Below are 20115 nucleotides of genomic sequence, written 5' to 3' on the forward strand. Positions count from 1 at the left end.
GAACTGTGGGGGAGGCTGTTTATAGAACTGACAAGGGACACTCATCCTATTTTATCTTGCATTGCTTTAGTAAGTAACTAGGGAACAGTAATTCCTCAGTCAGTTAGATTGACTACATGTATTTTTTCCTGTATCTGTCTGAGTCTTTCTGTGTTGTTTTTTTATATTTCCTGTGAATGAAACTCTGGTGTTTATTGTAAATAGTATTTTCATGTTTTTGTTTTATTTATATTAAATATATCTAAACCTTTCATCTTAGCTGGTCTTTTAGAAAATATTTAACCTTTGAGAGTACTTGCATTCATTTAGTGACACTGTGGCTCCACATTCCTGAAAGTCTTGCTGCTTGGATAAACACTACCATTTGTATACATATTGATTTTATTAACTGTAATTGGTTACTCTATAAGAGCCTTAAAATAGCTGGCTTCAGGTGTTCTGGTGGAAGTGAATCTACCTTATAGTCTGGGTGAAGGTGGTGGAGCAGGTAACTTGTGCCAACCTTTCCCAGTTGTGTATGTGAAAATCAAATCTCAAAGAGAGTGTGTGTGACAGCTACTTTGATCAGGGACACTGAAAGCACTGATTTCACAGAGAGGGTGGAGAAAGACTTGGTTTGGAACACCTGACTAAGGACTCGGCTCTGTAATTGTCAGTGAGGTGTTTTATTTGGAGTCTGGACAGGAAGCCCAGCCCCAGGACTGGAATATGCATTCTTTGAGTGCTGTTAAGGGAAACTGTATTTGGTGTAAGAGCTGCATCTAGAAATACTGCATGTGTCTATTTTTTTCTCAGTGAACGTTCCCCAACAGTGTCAGTGGTGAGGATTGAGGCTCCTTGATCACTGGTCCAGAGGAGGGATGTTCACGTGGGTAAAGGAAAAGAATGAGAATTTAATAATGAGGATGTTTAAATATAAGTACAAAAAATCTGTGAGATGATGAGAATAATAAAAAGAGAAAAAGAATACATAAATTAAAAAGTATCAAGAAAAATACTAACATGGAAAATAAAAATTGATAATATAGAGGAAAACTGAAGGATGTGGTATAATAATATGGCAAAACAATATTATTATGTAAAACCATGTGAAATTTTATTTATTTATTTGCATTTGTTGGATGATCCACTGGGCTGATGTGAGCCCATTTTCAGTGGAGACTCAAGGAGAAATCTCTACACCAACAAGTACATACAATAGAAGATTCACAGTCATAGCAGAACAGACAGGGTAAACACTCAACATTAACAAACTATATCAATTATAGTATAATATAAGAGGTACAGTTGAATACGCAATTTAGTAATCACAGTGAAGTATACTCAGAAAACATGTCAAGAACTTAACTTATAACTACTTATGAAGATATGTTTTGCAAGATGTAACATGAAAAAACATGAGGGTACATGTTGAGTATATCAATGAGAAAAATAACTTAGGAATTCATGTCACACACAACAATCTATATAGTTTTCAAGTTAGTATTTCAAGATGATAGGCCCAGATATTTTTATAATAACTGCATAATAATTTTACTGCAAGTGATTAACACCATTAAGTAAAGAAAAAGTCAAGTACCAAGATAATAGAGTATCAGGATTTCCTATGGAGACTGGAAATTAGTAAGCTAGCAGTAAAGGGCAATATGCCATATAAAAAGAAAGCTGAAAGAATGCGTTTAATTTGTGGGGAGGAAGTGAGAACATAACGTTTTTTTTTGAACTGTAAAAGAGTGGCAAAACTCTGGAAACATTTTTGGAAAATATTAATGATATACACAATATAGATATAGATATGACTATGTATGGATGTTATAATAATAAGAAATTAATATGTGAGACAGATATATAAGGTTTTATTTTATATAATATAGATTATTTGGAATTAAAGACTGAATGAAATGTTATATAACAGGAAATGGATTTTGGCAGGTATATTGCAAAAAAATCAGATTGTGGTTGTAGAAGACGGAGTGGGAAGCATAGTAATGAGGATGTTACAAAAAAAATGATAAACAGAAAAAATATACGCGTGTGTGTGTGTGTGTGTGTGTGTGTGTGTGTGTGTGTGTGTGTGTGTATATATATATATATATATATATATCTATATATATATATATATATATATATATATATATATATATATATATGTGTGTGTGTGTGTGTGTGTGTGTGTGTGTGTGTGTCTGTAAACAGCTACATTTTATAAAGATGTAAATAAAGTTTTTTATGCTGTGTTAAATAAAGGATCCCTACTTTCGTTACAAGTGCCATGGGATCTTTGCCATCCACCAGAGCTACCATTAACTCCAGACATGGAACCCCGGTTTAATATCTCTGCCCAAAGACTGCACACTTGGCAGTGCAGCACCTGTTTACGGTGGACTGCAGTACCAGCAATTTGAAAATATTGTCAGTCTTCTGAAGGTAGACTAGAACTCACAACCTTCTGCACCAAAGGCAAGTGTGCTACCTGCAAAGCCACTAACATTATGATGTTTGTTAATACAGTCCATCTGACAAAGCCCCTTTTCAGCAGAGATTTGGGGAGAAAAGCTCCAAAACTAGTATTAGGTTATATACAAATTTCATTATCAGTCTAACACAGAGTCTAAAAACTACAACATTGGAATACTTGAAAAGTATTTAAAAATATATAATGTTACAAATGTAGACGTGCACATTACAGCAGAAGCAATGCAAGATAAGTTATGCAAAGGCTAAGAGACTGATGTAGAAACAGTCGATTAAGAGTCAGTCAAACCGACAGGGTAGATGTATAGGAAGGTAATGTAGGATCTCACAGGAGAAGCGGTGAAAAAGAGTACAGCAGTAAGAAGGAATGAGAGAATGGAAAGGGAGGTTGATCAGGTAAAGGATCGCGATAAAGACAACATGTGTAGGATACCCGTATAGGATATAATGTTAAAACTGCCGCAGACATTACAAAAAATGTGAATTGTGGGAACAATATATGCAGAGCAGGAACGAGGTTTAAGAGGCAGGATTTGAATGAGCCATATAATGCTTAACTGACACACACTGGATAGATTATAAGTTATGCATAATGTTTGCAACTACAGTTGTTTCAGTGGTGTCTGTGATGTGTACTGTTTGCAACTAAAGTGGTATCATGTTGTTTGTTTTTCATTTGTACAAATGTAAGATTGCCTATGTCATTTGTGAAAATGTAATAAAGATGTTTGTTGGAAAAGAAAAAAGCGTAGGTTTATCAACGTATAGAGCAAGAGTAAAAGCACAAGTCCGTCTGCTGTTGTTCCAGATTTTCATCGTATCGATCACTGCTGGAGTAGCCTAAGCTTTGTGGGTTACATCCGGTATAGGATATAACAGCTGGGCAGCTTCCAAAGCTTCTAGGCATCTCCCAAAATCCCAGAATATTATCTCAAGCTGAACTAGTTAAAAGTTTTGGGTGCAACGTTTCAGAGTCTTCCTGCTCCCAAAAAAAGTGCTCCTCTGTGAGCTTTCGAGGATCGACAGTCAGCTAACACTGTTCCATTGTTGGGCAGATAATTTTCATTCAGGGAAAAAACATTACTTCATTGTTATTTTAACTACTTTACTGACTAAAACAACTATTTTAAAGCTACTGAAAAGTATATATATATATATATATATATATATATATATATATATATATATATATATATATATATATATATATATATATATATATATATATATATATATATATATATATATATATAGACTGTCATGTTATATTGCTTATGACTGTAATCTGCTTGAAACTAGCATTTACTAAATGCTCAATGTGTATTATTATCTTGGAGGTTTTCTCCCCGGGCCTCTGCTGAAAATGGACATATATCCAGTCGGACTATCCCGGTCAACAAATGCAAAATAAAGTAAATAAATAAATGCAATTTTATGTTCGTTTTAAATGGGAATTCACTTTTTTACCTTTGTGGTAAAGAATGTTAAAAGTTGTTTAAAACTACATTTTCTGTGAAGAAACTGTGTTTGTTTTATTTTTTGGGCTGGGAAGGGTGTTTTAAAAAGATTGCACTTTGTTTTTAGTGGGAAAAACTGACCTTTGTGCAACTTTCCTGTTTTACCGGCTATTGTTGCTAAGCTTTCCCAGAAATCAAGCACCATTTTCAGGAAACTACTGGTTCCATGGTCGGGTCTTCTGCCAGCCAAAAAAAGAAAAAGTCAACTAAGCAAACTTAGAGATTTAGGTTTTAGCCACTCTGCTGCATTATTATGGAAAATGTGATGAGAAGCTAATTCTGGGAATCTTATTTTTTTCAAAGCTCTTTATCTAAATTTTCCCAGGGATTTTCTGCTCCCTCAGTCAGTTTTGGTAAAAAACAAAATAAGCAGTTTCAGCAGAATGATGGTAAACAGACGGAGTGGAGTTTCCAAAAGGAAAGCTGGAATCCCAAGAATAAAGGATGGTCTAATAAGGCAGAATAAGAGACCTTGTCACCCATACACATCTATCCTGGCAGTCCTTTACAGCTTCCAGAAATTCTGAATCTCCATTTCTCTCTTAATAGACTGTTTCAGAAAAATTGGTTCTGAAGCTAATCCAGCTACGATATAGAAGACAGTGAGAGGGGACTGGTCCTCATACTTTAAACCAAACCGTTCTCTCCCCACCTGTTCTGAATCACATACTGTCTCATGGGTTAACAGTGCAGTTCCTCCTTCCCAGCTGGGAAAAGGACTGTCTTCATTAATATCTTTAGTGCTAAAAGAGAGAATGCCTTGAGAGCAGTGCTTAATCTTTTTTTCCTAAATCAGTTTGTATCTAAGTTCAAAATGCTTTCACTTGAGGATAGGTTACCCTTTCTTCCTCACTTGAATTTTTTGTACTAACCTTAAATTTGAAAGATGCATATCATCGCACCCCTAGTCATCTAAATTTTAGGTATTTCTTGATTCTGGATTACACTATCAGTCTTTGCCTTCCCACTTGGAGTGTGCTTTACTCCAAGAGTGTTCACAGATTGTCTGTCTCCTGCCATAGCCCATTGTAGGCTACAGGGTATCCACATTTTTCCATATTTAGATGACTTGATTATTTATTTATTTTATTTATTTTACATTTGTTTACCGGGAATGTCAAACTAGATATATGTCCATTTTCAGCGGAGGCACGTGGAGAAAAGGTCCAAGTTAGTAGATTACATTACATTAGAAACATTTACAAATTAGTACAGTATACAGTCTTCAGTAAGGTTACAAACATTCATAGAACATTGTTGACACAATTAGATGAGGCAGCTAAGTTTCACACAGTGTTTCACACAGATAAGAGATTAATCCCTTAATGAGCTCTAGATGTTCTACAAAGCTAAGTCAGATACATTTTAGATTCAAATGACCAGTTTGATTAGGCAAAGGTATCCAAGACCAGTGGGTGGGAGTTAGTCAGGGTTTGAACAGGGATATTGCCAGTGCATTTGGAAGTGTAGTTTGAGGCTTTTTTGAACTGGGTTAAAGAGGGATGGAGAGTAAGTTCAGCAGGTAGAGAGTTCCAAGTTTTGCCTACAGAGATTGTGAATAGAGAGTCCCCAGCAACATTTATGCTTTTAGTTGTTTGAACCAGCAGTTTGTCAGCAGAGCGCAGTGACCTCAGGTTTCTGTAGGGATTAATGATCTTGTTTAGTGCTGATGCCTTTTCAGGGTGGTTTGGAACTTTGTGGGCTATTATAAGTTGGTTGTATTGGAGGAGACTAGTCCATTCAAGCATCCTAGTTGAGTTAAGTTGATACAGTGGTAGGTCCTAGAGGTAGTACCTGTAGCAAATCTAGCAATATGATTGTAGCAGCTAGCGTGTTTGGTAAGAGTGGTTTTATTCAGGTTAGTGAAAAGGTGGCATAGAGAAGGGTAGACAGTAAGTGGGAGCGTGTTTGGTAAGAGTGGTTTTATTCAGGTTAGTGAAAAGGTGGCATAGAGACGGGTATATAGTAAGTGGGAGCGTGTTTGGTAAGAGTGGTTTTATTCAGGTTAGTGAAAAGGTGGCATAGAGATGGGTAGACAGTAAGTGGGAGCATGTTTGGTAAGAGTGGTTTTATTCAGGTTAGTGAAAAGGTGGCATAGAGAAGGGTAGACAGTAAGTGGGAGCGTGTTTGTTAAGAGTGGTTTTATTCAGGTTAGTGAAAAGGTGGCATAGAGACGGGTAGACAGTAAGTGGGAGCATGTTTGGTAAGAGTGGTTTTATTCAGGTTAGTGAAAAGGTGGCATAGAGACGGGTAGACAGTAAGTGGGAGCGTGTTTGGTAAGAGTGGTTTTATTCAGGTTAGTGAAAAGGTGGCATAGAGAAGGGTAGACAGTAAGTGGGAGCGTGTTTGGTAAGAGTGGTTTTATTCAGGTTAGTGAAAAGGTGGCATAGAGACGGGTAGACAGTAAGTGGGAGCGTGTTTGGTAAGAGTGGTTTTATTCAGGTTAGTGAAAAGGTGGCATAGAGACGGGTAGACAGTAAGTGGGAGTGAGAGATAGTTGTTCTTGCAAATGGAGTGAGGAAAGGTTTGATCCTATAGAGGGAGCCCAGTTTTTTGTTGACGGTTTTGATGGTTTGATTGACATGGGTATCATATTTTAGGGTATTGTCGACCGTGACCGCTAGGAGCTTGGTGTGAGCATCTGGGGATATAATTGTCCCAATGGTGAAGAAGATTTACAGGTGGGGGAAAAGATTAGCAGCTTAGTTTTGCTGGGGCTTAAAATAAGCTGACGGTTTGTGAACCATTTTTCTACATCATTGAAAGTATTCTGGGTTAGGGTCATAAACTCAGTAGAGGAGGAGGCTGCGCAGATTAAAGTGGAGTTGTCTACATATTAGATGTAGGTGGCCTTGGGAGTGATGGTGGGTAGGTCATTAATAAAGACTGAGAACAGAAGTGGTCCTAGTATGGAGCCTTGAGGGACTCCCAGTGTAATGGGTAGATGGGTGTATAGCGTATTCTGCCATAAAACTGCTTGTTGACTTTCGGATAGATAAGATTGGAACCATTTAATTGCACAGTTGTTTAGTGACAATTTCTTCAGGGTATGGATAAGTAGTTGGTGGTTGACCATATCAAAGGCCTTAGAGATATCTAGGAAGAGGGCTGAGGTAAGTTTGTTACTGTTTCAGTTGAGGTTGATAGAGTTACAGAAGGATAGGAGGGCTGTGGTCGTGCAGCGGTGTGGCCTAAAGTCATGCTGAGTGCTGGCCAGTAGTTTATTCTGGGTGAGATGGTGCATTAATTGGCTATGGACACATTTTCCATTATTCTGGCCAGTGGTGATAGTATGGCTATTGGTCTGTAGTTTCAGAGGTCTAAGGAGTTCCCTCCTTTATGAAGGGGAATAATGTGGGAAACCTTGCAGATAGAGGGGATGGTGGCTTCGGTCAAGGTGCGGTTTATAATAATAGAAATAGGGTATGCAATGGCATCACCCCCTTTCTGTAGATATTCTGGTGGCAGGAGATCAGCTGCTAGGGTAATGGGTTTTAGTCTGTTAATATGAGCTCTGATGGTTGATGCAGATACAGGCTGGAAGTTAAAGGAGAGTGGGGTAGTGGTTGAGGAGGAATCCTGATTGGAGCTACTGGGACACAGTTGGCTAGCTAGTGATTGAATGGTCTTAGTTAAGAAACTGTTAAAGATGCTTGCAGTTTCCTCTGGAGTGTTTAGGTTACAAGCTGATGGGGTGGGAGTGGTGGATTGTCCGGGGTGGAGCAGTTTGTTAATTCCTATCCAAAACATTTGAGGTTTGTTCTGATGTTTTTGTTGAAGGTGTTGATAGAAGTTTTTTTGTCTAACAGTATGGCTTTCTTAGTATCATTCCTTAGCTGCCAGAATTTAATATGGTCGAGTGGGCCTTTTGAGGTGCGTCATTTGTCCCATGCTTTATTTCTAGCTATGATTTTGGTTTTGGTAACTTTAGACAGCCAGGTGGCAGTCTTAGTTTTGGCTCTAAGGGTACGGTCAGGAGCATGGGAATCTAGAATGGAGAGGAATTTAGAATTAAAATAGGCTACAGCATCATCCAGTGGAAGATCTTTTAGGATGGCCCAACTGCATGCTTTGAGTTCATTCTGAAAATCAGAGGTGTTAAAGTTCTTGTTGTTTCTGATAGATTTATATAGAACTTGGTGCTGGTTATCTACTTTATGCTTAATGATGTAAGTGAGTAGGTGGTCACTTATATCATCTGGGAGGGTACCGGTGTTGTAGAGGTCTGGGTGACTGTTGATAAGAATCCCGTTCAGGATACTACCTTTGTTGTAGGGTTTCTTTATTCTGGTGGGTGAGAATATGAGTTGGGTATAGCCATGAAGGTTAACATGGGTCACGGGAGATTCAGAGAATCAATTGTTCCAGTCAATATTAACGTCTCCTAACACCATAGTTTCATGGGGGTACGCATTAGATAACCATTGGAGGAAGTCCTCTAGGGTATTTGCATTGTTGCCTGTGGGGATGTAAATGCAGGCGATGAATATAGATTTTATCTTGTTAAGCTGTAATTTGATAACGAGAACTTCTGCATTATTGAGCAAGGGGGGGTTGTTATGGGGCTAATATGAAATCTAGTATATTTTTAAAGAGTACTGCTACTCCCCCACCTTTCCTAGACTTACAATTTAGTCTGAGTATGTTATACCCTGGTGGGATAACCTCATTGTCTTTAGTTCCTGGTTTTAGCCAGGTTTCTGTTAGACATAGCACATCAGGTAAATAGGCTGCTAAGAGGGCATAGAGATTATGGACCTTGTTATTTATACTCCTGATATTTAGGTGGCAGGTCAGGAGAGAGTTAGGGGTCCTTGTGGTTGGTCAAATGTTAGAAGGGGTAGTGGGGTGGGAGCTAGAACTTGTAGGAGGGGTAGGACCAGGGTTAGGGTGAATGTCTCCATCCCTTACCAGACTGTGTTGTACAGTAAGTATTAGTTTCAAGGCTTTACTAATTATTTTATGATAATATCTGGTTTTGGGGGAGATGGACCATAGTCTGGTTAGTTGGTCGTTGTTAAAATTGGAAAGGTCAGGTTTGTAGAGAGCTATGAGTTGATCTGTTTTATTCAAGGTAGGAGCAGTGTTGATTTGGGTTAAGGGGCGGTGAAAGCCAAGATATGGTTGATTTTCATAGGCGGTGAGGAGATATGGCACAAGCATTATTGGAATTAGGAACATTATGGGTCTCATTTTGATAGTTAATGTAGCACTTGGCTCAGGTATGTGGATTGGGAATGCAGCAAGATTAGTGGCAGGAAAGGGAGGTACTTGGAAGTTTGGGCTATCTGTGATAGGTTGTGAAGGGGGTGTGGTTTATTGAGCTTTAAATTTATCACCAGTGGGGGCGGGTGGAATTTGGGGCCAGGTTGGGGCACGGAGCAACCTCGAGCATAGCGAGGCTGTGAGGAGCAGGGCTAATCCGAAGCACAAGGTTCGTAGAGCTTATAACACTAAGGTAAGCACTAAAGGGGACTTAAATGCTCTGTAGTCTCATGGATTAATAGAAACTGTTAGTGTTTTTAGTTTCTAATTGTTACAATGAAACACTGCTAACATAGTCTTTGAGGGGACTTAGATACTCAACAGTTAGCTATATTAAGCAAATCTTACACTTGTTATAAACAGAGTGAGGTAAATAATGACTGTAGCCATGAGGAGTTTCCTTAGCGTTAGCTACTAGGGATGGATACTTTTAGAGGGTTTAGCATTCAATGGAACCTTTGGGGTGGGCTAAGTGTGCTGTAGACCCAGTACAGCTTAACATTAGTGCTAACAGATAGTAGTTGGAGATAGTATCCTTGTTAAGTCTGTAATTCGCGAGGGCCAGGCAGAAAAGTTTTCTGTTAGTTCAGCTGGGTGGTGTCCTTCTAATGTAGCAAGCCTTTCAGGATGGGAACAGATATAAGAAGAGGCACATGGTGAGGGATAAGATAAGTTAGAAAGAAAAGCAATATCTACTCTTGCAGGGCTTAGGTAGACATGTCCTTCAAACAACAATGCAACAGTTGTCAGCAATAGCATATATTTACAGCCTTACGCAGCACAATAATATCTTACTTTCTTACAAATACTTGTATCTTTTAACAGCATCTCAACTTTGTGTCTGCCAAAGCACATCACTTGAAATATCGACACTGAGCTAAGTTTCTGGCCATCCATTACTTACATTAATACAGGGTTTAGGCTTTCAGGCAACATTTGTAGAGTCTTTTTCAAGGGATCTGTCACTAGGGTGACAGATCTTCTCAAGAGGCTGGGATTCAAAGAGAAAATTCAAAAGTTTCCACCATGCAGGATTGTGATTCTGAGGTGTCAGCTAGACACCTCAATACAAAGAGCTTTTCCTTCACAGGAAAAAAAAACAGATCTGTATTTAGATCTATTGCAGTTTTTTTCACTCTGACCTTAGACACTGTGAGGGAGAACCTCAGGATTCTGTGTCTTGTGGTGTTCATGATTGCCATGATACCTCTTGCAGTAGTCCACACGAGAAAGATACAATAGTATGGAAAGTCTCTTTGGTCCCAGCACCAATATCCATTATCTTTTCAAATCCCAGTTTTAGGATTTGTGAAAAGAGAAATTACTTGGTGAAAACATCAAATTTCTCTGAATCCAGGTCTCCATTTCACTCCACCTCCAAAGCAGTCAGTCACCACAGATGCCTTGGACTTTGCTTGAGAAGCAATATCAAAGGGGATAAAAGCACAAGGCCTCTGGGACAAGACAGACAGACCATAGCACATAAACATAAAATAGAAGCTAGCTCTTATCAAGGCTCTCAACTCTTTGAATCATCTTTGGATCTCTTTGGGTAGTTAGACACCACCACAATGATGTAGTACATAAACAAGCAAGGGGGGACCAGACCTTATCCCCTAATCATACTAACCAGGTTAGCATGGGATATAGCTAGACAGCACATCTCACTTTACAGGCATCCTGCATTCTGTCAAAGCAAAATTATGTGACAAACAAGCTGCACAAGACAAAGGCAGACCCTCACATGTGGAAACTAGACAGGGTGTCCTCCAAGATTTGATCCATCTGTGGGTAGATTCTCAGGTAGAACTTCTTGCCACCTCTCTGAACAATCAACTGGCAAAATTCTGTTTCAGGACTCAATGCAAGAAGTCCTGGAAAATAAAGCCTTTTCTTTTCCTTGATCAGTAATGTTACTGCATGCTTTTCCACCCATTCCACTGATATCCAGGGTACTTCTAAAAATGGCGCAGGCAGTGGTGGTTCTCCCTTTCTTTGGAATTGTCAATGGGCAATTACCACAGACTTCCTCATAGACTGGATCTACTGACACAAGAACGGAGGTGGTTGATACATCCTGACTCCAAACAACTACAACTCACTGCTTGGATGATACCATTTAGGCAACTGTTTCACCGAGGATGTGCGGAAGGTACTAATGGAGGCAATAAAGCCTGCTTCTAGAGAATCATATATAAGCAGACAGCAATGGTTTTCTAGTTGGTGCCAGTAAAATAACCAGCAGCCATTCAATGCTAATGCTTCTCTGTTTTTGCAATATTTGTCTGAGTTACCATCCTACGGCCTGTCTTACTCCTCATATGAATGTTCATTTGCTGGACATTTCAGCATGTCTGTCCATAGATCCTCCTCGTTTAATGCTGCCTCATATTAAAATGTTTTTGGAAGGGTTGCTTCATAACAGGCCTCCAAAAACCTGATGGCTCCTACTTGGCATCTTATTTTGTATTACAAAAGCTAATGCTTGCTCCAGATGAACCAGGTCATCTGGCTGAATTCAGGTTCTTAACATGGAAAACAGTTTTAGTGATTGCTCGGACCTCTGCTACGAGATTATTTGAGTAGCAAGAACTTATGGTGGGTCAAGCTATCTAATTTTTCACAGAGGCAGCGTTTCTTTGAGAACTAATCCTTCTTTTATTTCTAAGGTGGTATCCAAGTTTATTTTAAGCCATATTACCCCTCCCCCCTTTTTCATCCATAATCCCCAAAATATAAGAGAGAAAGGATACTTCATACGGTACCTTAGACATCCACAGGCAGCTCTGGTACTGTCTTCACAGAACAAAACCTTTCAGAACTAACAATTAGTTGCTCATTTCTTGTGAAGGGAGGAAGAGACAACCTGTGTCAAAGCAGACTATTTCCAAATGGTTGTCTCAAGCTATTACCTTTTGTTATTCCCACCACTACAAAACTATTCCAGGTAGGGTCAAAACACACTCTACCAGGGCATTGGCTTGATCTATGGATTTTTGGAAAGGGTTGGTCTCTAAAAGTATTCTAAAAGCAGCAATGTGGTCCTCTGTACGTACTTTTATAAAGCACTACAAGATTTATTTTCCTGTCAGACTTTGCTAGGACCATTCTTGAGGGGGTCCTGGACCCTTCCCTCTCCACCTCCTATATATTCTAAGCTATGGTAATTTTCTCATATAGCTAAGGCTACTAGAGCAGTGATCAATATGATGAACATAGTACAGTTCTGTAAGGTGAACTTACCATAACAGCAGATGTTTGAATGATGACTATGGCAGTAGCCTGTCTCTCCCTCCATTCCCCTTGTTTTTCATGTGGTTTTTATGCTAGGGAGTGGACATGTGTTTTTTATGCTAGGGAGTGGACATGGGTTTTTTATGCTAGGGAGTGGACATGGGTTTTTTATGCTAGGGAGTGGACATGGGTTTTTTATGCTAGGGAGTGGACATGGGTTTTTGCTGTTCATGGCAATGAGCTGTCAGGGCTTAGCCTCTCTCTCTCCCAGTTGGCATGACAGCTCTGAAGGGCTTGGTGCCTAAAGCTGCCTATTTACTCAGCTCAGCTTGAGCTGTCAAACAGTTTGGGCACAATATAAGGTACCCTAAAGCTTTAAAAGCTGGCCGGCTGTTATATCCTAAGCAGGATATAACTCACATAGTTTAGGCAACTGCAGTAGTGATCATTCGAACATCTACTGTTATGGTAAGTTGACTTACACCATTGTACTTTTTGTTTAAAGGATTTTAGATTATCAACTAGTTTTAGGGTCAGTGGGATGCAGTTCCAGATGCTGGAGACATAGGAAGAATAAAGAAAGCTGAAGGATAGCATAATTTCTACATTCTTGATTTTGTTGTTTCTCCTTTACCAGCCTGTTTGAAAAATAAGGTGTATATAAGGTCTCTTGGCATTCTTTAACCTCTTTAACTTAAATCATCATGTTACCATTATACCCCAGTTTGTAGGACCCACTGCATTTATCATTTCATAGTCGTTTTGAAATCAGTACATAACTTATGCAGATAAACTGAGATTTAATAACATTTTTCTTCATGAAATAAGTGTACATGCTATTTGCATAAATATAGTTACTTTTTATTGCCTTATGATGCATTCTAGTTACTGTCACTATGCCATTATTGAATAACTATATGTCTAAAAAGCTAACTGTAGTCAAAGCACATAGAGTTTAAGTATTTACTAGGTCTATGTAAAAAACCTCAAATTAAAATATTCACAGTGTATCTTCTGTGCAATACCAATCAATAAAACATTAATTTACAAGACTGTTCCAGTACTGGCATTATCAAATATATGTTCTTCCCAGCAGGATATACATTAGCATCTTGGAGGAATAACAAGCACACTAGGCTGCGCCACAAATCTAATGGTAAAATGTATCTTTACAATTGGAAATACTGTTTAACACAATATCCAGCAACCGGCAGGCAGTCTCATTTGGGTAATCTATAGGAACCACTGTGATAACCAAAGTACTGCATCTATCCCTCTTGCATGAGGTATATGGGTATACAAGGTCTGCATCTATGGTGCACAATACTGAGCTATTAATGTAAATGAATCATAACTGAACCTCTTAGTGCCAGAAATCTGGGCAAAGCCAAAAATAATGGGGAGACAGACGCCTCAAAATAGGGACATATTTAATTTTAAATATTGCTGTTATAAACTCAGAAAGTTGTTAAAGTTACAGGTTTTGTGTTAGCATGCATTTTCTGAAGGACAGGAAGTCTGAAGATCAAATGTATGTTATTATTTAGTGACTTCAATCCTTAGCGATTTCTCAGAAAGCCACACATTGCAGAAGGGACAGACTAAAAATATGATGCAAACATCTGGGCATTCTGTGAAAATCTGAACAGTTGAGAGGTATAGAGCGAATATATTCCAGTTTAGACTTAAAGGCACCCGAGTTTTTTAATTTCAGCAGCAGCACTAGCAGCAGATGGCAATCCTGCTAAACCGCTGCAGGAAGCGAGTCCCTTGGTCCTTTGTGGCTGCATTTTATGAGGTTTTCACAAAGAAGTCTAACTGATTAGTAGGATCTGAAGAAGTGGCACAATACGTTATTTCTTCAATTTAGGGCTTACGTGCTTCAATTATCTGTACAGTAGATGCTTCAATAATTATTATAGGCTGACATGAAAGTGCTTTAGTACAGGTGACTGGCAGCTTTGGGTCAGTTGCAATATCTGAATTTGAGATCATTGTGCTAATGAAATAAGGAAATACTGCAAGACATACTTCCATTTTAACAGGAGATTAGGGATGTGTCCACCGAATCCTGACCACAGCTGTAGACACCTGGCAGTACTAAACACAGGTACATCCTTCCCTGTTTTGTCCCGTATCCTTGAACTCTCCTACTCCAGTCTGCTTGTGAGCATGGAGTGCTGACTCATGCACACAACTAGTCTGCTTGTGAGCATGGAGTGCTGACTCATGCATACAACCAGCCTGCTTGTGAGCATGGAGTGCTGACTCATGCATACAACCAGTCTGCTTGTGAGCATGGAGTGCTGACTCATGCACACAACCAGTCTGCTTGTGAGCATTGAGTGCTGACTCATGCACACAACCAGTCTGCTTGTGAGCATGGAGTGCTGATTCATGCACACAACCAGCCTGCTTGTGAGCATGGAGTGCTGACTCATGCACACAACTAGTCTGCTTGTGAGCATGGAGTGCTGACTCATGCACACAACCAACCAGTCTGCTTGTGAGCATGGAGTGCTGATTCATGCACACAACCAGCCTGCTTGTGAGCATGGAGTGCTGACTTATGCAAACAACCAGTCTGCTTGTGAGCATGGAGTGCTGATTCATGCACACAACCAGCCTGCTTGTGAGCATGGAGTGCTGACTCATGCAAACAACTGGTTTGCTTGTGAGCATGGAGTGCTGACTCATGCACACAACCAGTCTGCTTGTGAGCATGGAGTGCTGACTCATGCACACAACCAGTCTGCTTTTATTATGCACCTGCAGCTGGTCCTTATAAATTAACATCAGTATCAGGCACCGTGGGCCTCTTACTGATTCTTTCAAAGGGACACAAAGCACATATGCCAGTCAGGATTGTAAACTAGTGCTAAGCTCAGCTTGCCTCTGTATGATAAAAAGCCCAAAGGAAAAGCCAGTGCTTGAACTAAAACTCAGCTCAGCCAGAGGTATGAACCACTAAATCTCTATGAGGTAACGGAGTCTATGTATGCCCTCTTCTAGCCTCCCTCACCTTGTACAGCAGGACTTTAGTTCTTAAACATTTGTTGCATACTAATAAACTTGGGGCAGAAAAATGTCTGTGGTCTTGTCAGAGGGATCACTAGGTCATGAGGGCTCACCCGGACTCTTGACAGGTAAACAGTGCTTCTCCGGAATGCCTGCTTTAGTCAGTAAAACCCTTGTAGTGTAAGAAGCAGACATCACAGCAACCCACATAAGTAGAACAAAATGTTACAATCTGCAAACCCAGGCAATTATAAATGTCTGCTGTTAACACTTCAAGCACGTTAGACAGGCATTCCAAGAATTAGCAAAAGGAATGTGTACAGAGTGACAATAAGAAGGCAAAGCTAATGAACAATGATTTTTGTTTAGTGTTAACATGAAGATGAGGAATCAACCAATCCAAATGAGAAATAATCTCAGCGTGGTGGGAGGCCGCATTGTTCTGTTCTCATAAACACGATGTCTGCACAAAATCTTACACTTTAAACATAGGCAAAGCAATTGAACCAGATAGGATTCACCCCGAAATTCTAAAATAACTGATTCAGAAGCAGCAGCAGTTTTAATCACCCAGCTGAAGAAGGATTCACAGCAAGGAAGGTTACGGCAGGCAAGTATATTTTTTTGACAGCATCATTGCATTAAAAACTGAGGGAGGAGATATACATGTGACTTAACTGGATTTTAGGAAGACAATCTAACACAATCTGTGAATGACTTAACTTTCCTTTGACTGGTCACCAGGAAACTGTCGTGGGCTAAAGGGCTGGTTCCTTGAATAACAGGAAGCAGAGTAATACTAAAGAGAACTGACCCTGAAGAAACAGGTGTGGCAAGGTGCAGGCTCGATATAAGTAACAGTGGTGAGGGACTACAGGGAAAGCGAGGACTATATGCACATGACCAAAATCTGCAGTGGGGTCAGTAGAGAAGGTGAAGTGGATAAAAAAACAGAAGTGTCGCCACAAAAATCAAAGGACTGCTCACAAGTCTGAGAGCTTCTATAAAACCCAGAGGACTGATCACAGGTGTGAGAGCTTCTACAAAAAAAAAAAACAGAGGACTGCTCACAGGTGTGAGAGGTTCTACAGAAATCAAAGGACTGATCACAAGTGCGAGAGTTTCTACAAAAAACAGAGAACTGCTCACAGGTGTGAGAGCTTCTACAGAAATCAAAGGACTGATCCCAAGTGCGAGAGTTTCTACAAAAACCAGAGGACTGCTCACAGGTGTGAGAGCTTCGACAGAAATGAAAGGACTGAGCACAAGTGCGAAAGTTTCTACAAAAAACAGAGGACTGCTCACAGGTGTGAGAGCTTCGACAGAAATGAAAGGACTGATCACAAGTGCGAAAGTTTCTACAAAAACCAGAGGACTGCTCACAGGTGTGAGAGCTTCGACAGAAATCAAAGGAATAATCACAAGTGTGAGACTTTCTACAAAAATCAGACTAATCACAAATGTGAGAGCTTTTAGAAAAATCAGAGGACTGGTCACAAGTGAAAGAGCTTCTAAAAAATCAGATGGCTGGTTACAAGTTTGACAGCTTGTATAAAAATCAGAAGACTTCTCTCAAGTGTGACCACTTCTACCAAAATCAGGAGACTGGTCCCTAGTACAAGAGCTTCTACAAAAATCAAAGAACTGGTCAAAAGACTGACAGTTTTGATTTGGTGTAAAAAAAGTACAAGATAAGGCACCTGCGTAATACAAACCAGAAAGGAAATTGCATATACTAGTGGGTTACAGATACTAGCAAAAATGGAAACCTTTGCACAGCTGTATCACATGAAGCAATAGTGGGCAGTCCATGTGAGAAGGGACACACTGTGAAAGATATTGCCAATAATTAAAAGCAAAGTTATTTCTTCTTTTACAGTGAGATCACATCTGAGTTATATGTACAGATCTGGGGACCCACAATTGCTAAATCCTCAGCAAAATGAAGGCTCTTCAATGAAGGTCAACAGAAATAGGGCAGGGTCTACTACAGAACACATATGGAAAAGAAGCTTAGCACGTATGGTGTAAAAAAGTACAGACCATAGCACAACAGAGACTTTTATGTTTTTCCAGTGGATTAATAAAGTCCAAGAAAGTAGCATTTTTCAGAAAACATATACATAACAACAAGAAGGAGGCCATGCATGAAAGGGAGACAAAACAGCAAATTGGAGATGATGTACAGAAGTATTTCTCCACAGATAAGGTTGTGGATGCATGGCAAGGCCTTTTCAAAGATACTGTGCAATCAAAATAATGGTGGAGTTCAGGTAAAAATAGGACATTCATAAAATCATTGTTGCAGGTTACAGGAAGAAGTAATATATTAGTTAAGGAAAGGGTTGCCATTTATCCACTGTTAAGGCTAATGGGTATACTGAGTGGGTTAAGCAGTCGATTACTGTTGTCTAATTTCTGCAGTACTGTATGACAGGTTACATTTATGCTTACTGCCTTTAGGAATCTGAGTTTACTTCACATCCTACCTCTCAGCTGCCCAGATTTTTGCCTTATATTTTTTTGTCTGTTCTTTGTAACATTTGTGGTTTTATGGCAAATTACTGAGGACTGAAGTAACTAAATTACAACAGACATTCGAATTTTAGACTTCTTATTCTTCAGAAAATGCATGCTAATGCAAAGCCTGTTATTCCAGTAACTTTCTAAAATTATAAGAGCAGTTTTAAAATAAGTCCCTATTTTGGGGCCTTTGCACTCCCATTATTTTGGCTTTGTCCTGATTTCTTGTGCTAAGAGGGTGAGAAGCATATCTGATATGCTTGTGCCATCACAGTTACAGTGGTAGAACATGAGTATGGCTGTTTTATACTGATATACATAATGTTCACGGTCTTTAGATTTTTACTATACTACGACAAGACTAAAATTGTGACATTAAAAGATAGCACATCCTTACCTCTTGTTAGTGTGCCTGTAGTCTTAGCAATACATAAATAATCAGATGCAAAACTACACTGACGGGAAATAAACCGTGGAATGACTGGGAAAGTATAAAAAGGCAAGTTAAAATTCTGACATTTTCATGACCAGTGCTTTAATATTTACATTATTAGAAAAAATAATACCATGTGTGCAGCTAATTTTAAGCCATGACTGTTACTGCTTATGATGGTTGTGTCGCTTTAAAATTGGTCCAGTATGTGTTGCTATGCAGCATGGGTGAGCATCTCAAGCAATGATCCAATGACGGGGTCATCGAGAGAGACAATGGAAACACACTGCTGCCTGCTGTTGTTCTCTCTCTATATAATATATTAGAGTTACACCTTGCAAAGGATTTCAAAAGTAACCTCTCCCTTCATCTTGGCAGGCATTACATGGATGTTGACAAACAAGCCTTAAAGATTTCTTTGCTACAGAGATGTCACACTACAGCTAAACAACAAGCCAAATATAATTTCCCTTTCATTCCAAGCAGAATTCAGATGCAGGTGTACAGTTCTGTTTTTCATATGCATGCATCTGTGTTGTGCATTCCCAATGGCATCAAGTTGAGGCACCAAATGGAAGGTGACCTTTTATTGCCCTTTCACTCTTTCTCTGTCTATTTTAGATAATCCCTTTATAACTGCTTTGTTTGCAATATTCCATGTTAATCAAGTGCAGAAATGGAGTGAGTGAAGATGATTTTCTAACCAGCAATATTTATTCTGATCAACTGTTTGAAATTTTGTTTAGGCAAGAAGCGTAACATCTCAAATTACAGTTCTGAGAGGCCCGGCTTTATGCATACTTATTACCGGCTGCAGCATCATGCCTCATAACAAAAGTGCATCTTTAGGGACTCGTTGTGCATCTCTAAGTATTGCATTCTACAAAGCAGCATTTTAAGTATATAAAAACAATGAGTGCAAAAACAGATAATTTAAGAAAACCTTTCCAGCACATGATTTTTCTTGCTTAAAAAAGCACTGCAACTGCTAGCTTGCATCCTGAGATATTTCCCTACCTGATGAGAGCAGATAGCTATAAACATGACAATCCAAATATGTCAGTTATAGAAATCATATTAGCAACAGAAGACAGTTTCTACAGCAGTGTTATATGGCTCTATTTATAGATATGCATGTACATTCTGGTCTCTCAGATTTAACCTTATATGCACACTAACAAAAATATTCCACAAAAAAATGCATCAGTTATCCCACAAAGGACAGATCAAATACATTTAAGCAAAAACATTTGAATATGCATGAGCTTTAGTTCCAAAGTTACCTTTTGGTGCGTCGGAACATGGTGCTATCAAGGAAATAAGGCATAGAGAAATTGGACAAGACAGTCCAAAGGGAGTCAGACATTGTCTCCTAACGATGACATTGTGGTGGTGTCTTTAGGTGACGATGAAAGGTCTCTGCTCACCGGTATCGTAAGACAGAAAATTTCCAAGCTATGTCTCCCACAAGGGAGGAGTATCTCTCGCTCTCTCTCTCTCTCTCTCTCTCTCTCCTGGTTTTTCGCTCGTTCCTTTTTCCTCTCAGTCCTTCTTACAGCAGAACAATCTGCTCTCTCTAGCTAAAGGAGGTGTGTGTCTAAGGGAGATGTGTGCACACATGTTTATGCGCATAAGTTTGTTGCACATTTT

The 20115-nt window shown here is 39.3% G+C and overlaps 1 protein-coding gene across 1 annotated transcript in view; it reads right to left on the reverse strand.

Moving 5' to 3' along the window:
• Positions 1 to 19910, reverse strand: part of MAST1 (microtubule associated serine/threonine kinase 1) — a 1222161-nt gene extending 1202251 nt beyond the window's left edge. Inside the window, exon 1 of the mRNA XM_044084747.1 lies at positions 19749 to 19910. Within this exon, the coding sequence (XP_043940682.1) occupies positions 19749 to 19831 (83 nt within the window). The 5' untranslated portion in view covers positions 19832 to 19910. The remainder of the gene's footprint in view (positions 1 to 19748) is intronic.
• Positions 19911 to 20115: the final 205 nt, after the last annotated feature.

The sequence above is a fragment of the Protopterus annectens genome, chromosome 9.part0 (assembly GCF_019279795.1).
Source record: "Protopterus annectens isolate FY-2018-M chromosome 9.part0, PAN1.0, whole genome shotgun sequence".
NCBI classification, from domain to species: Eukaryota; Metazoa; Chordata; order Ceratodontiformes; family Protopteridae; genus Protopterus; species Protopterus annectens.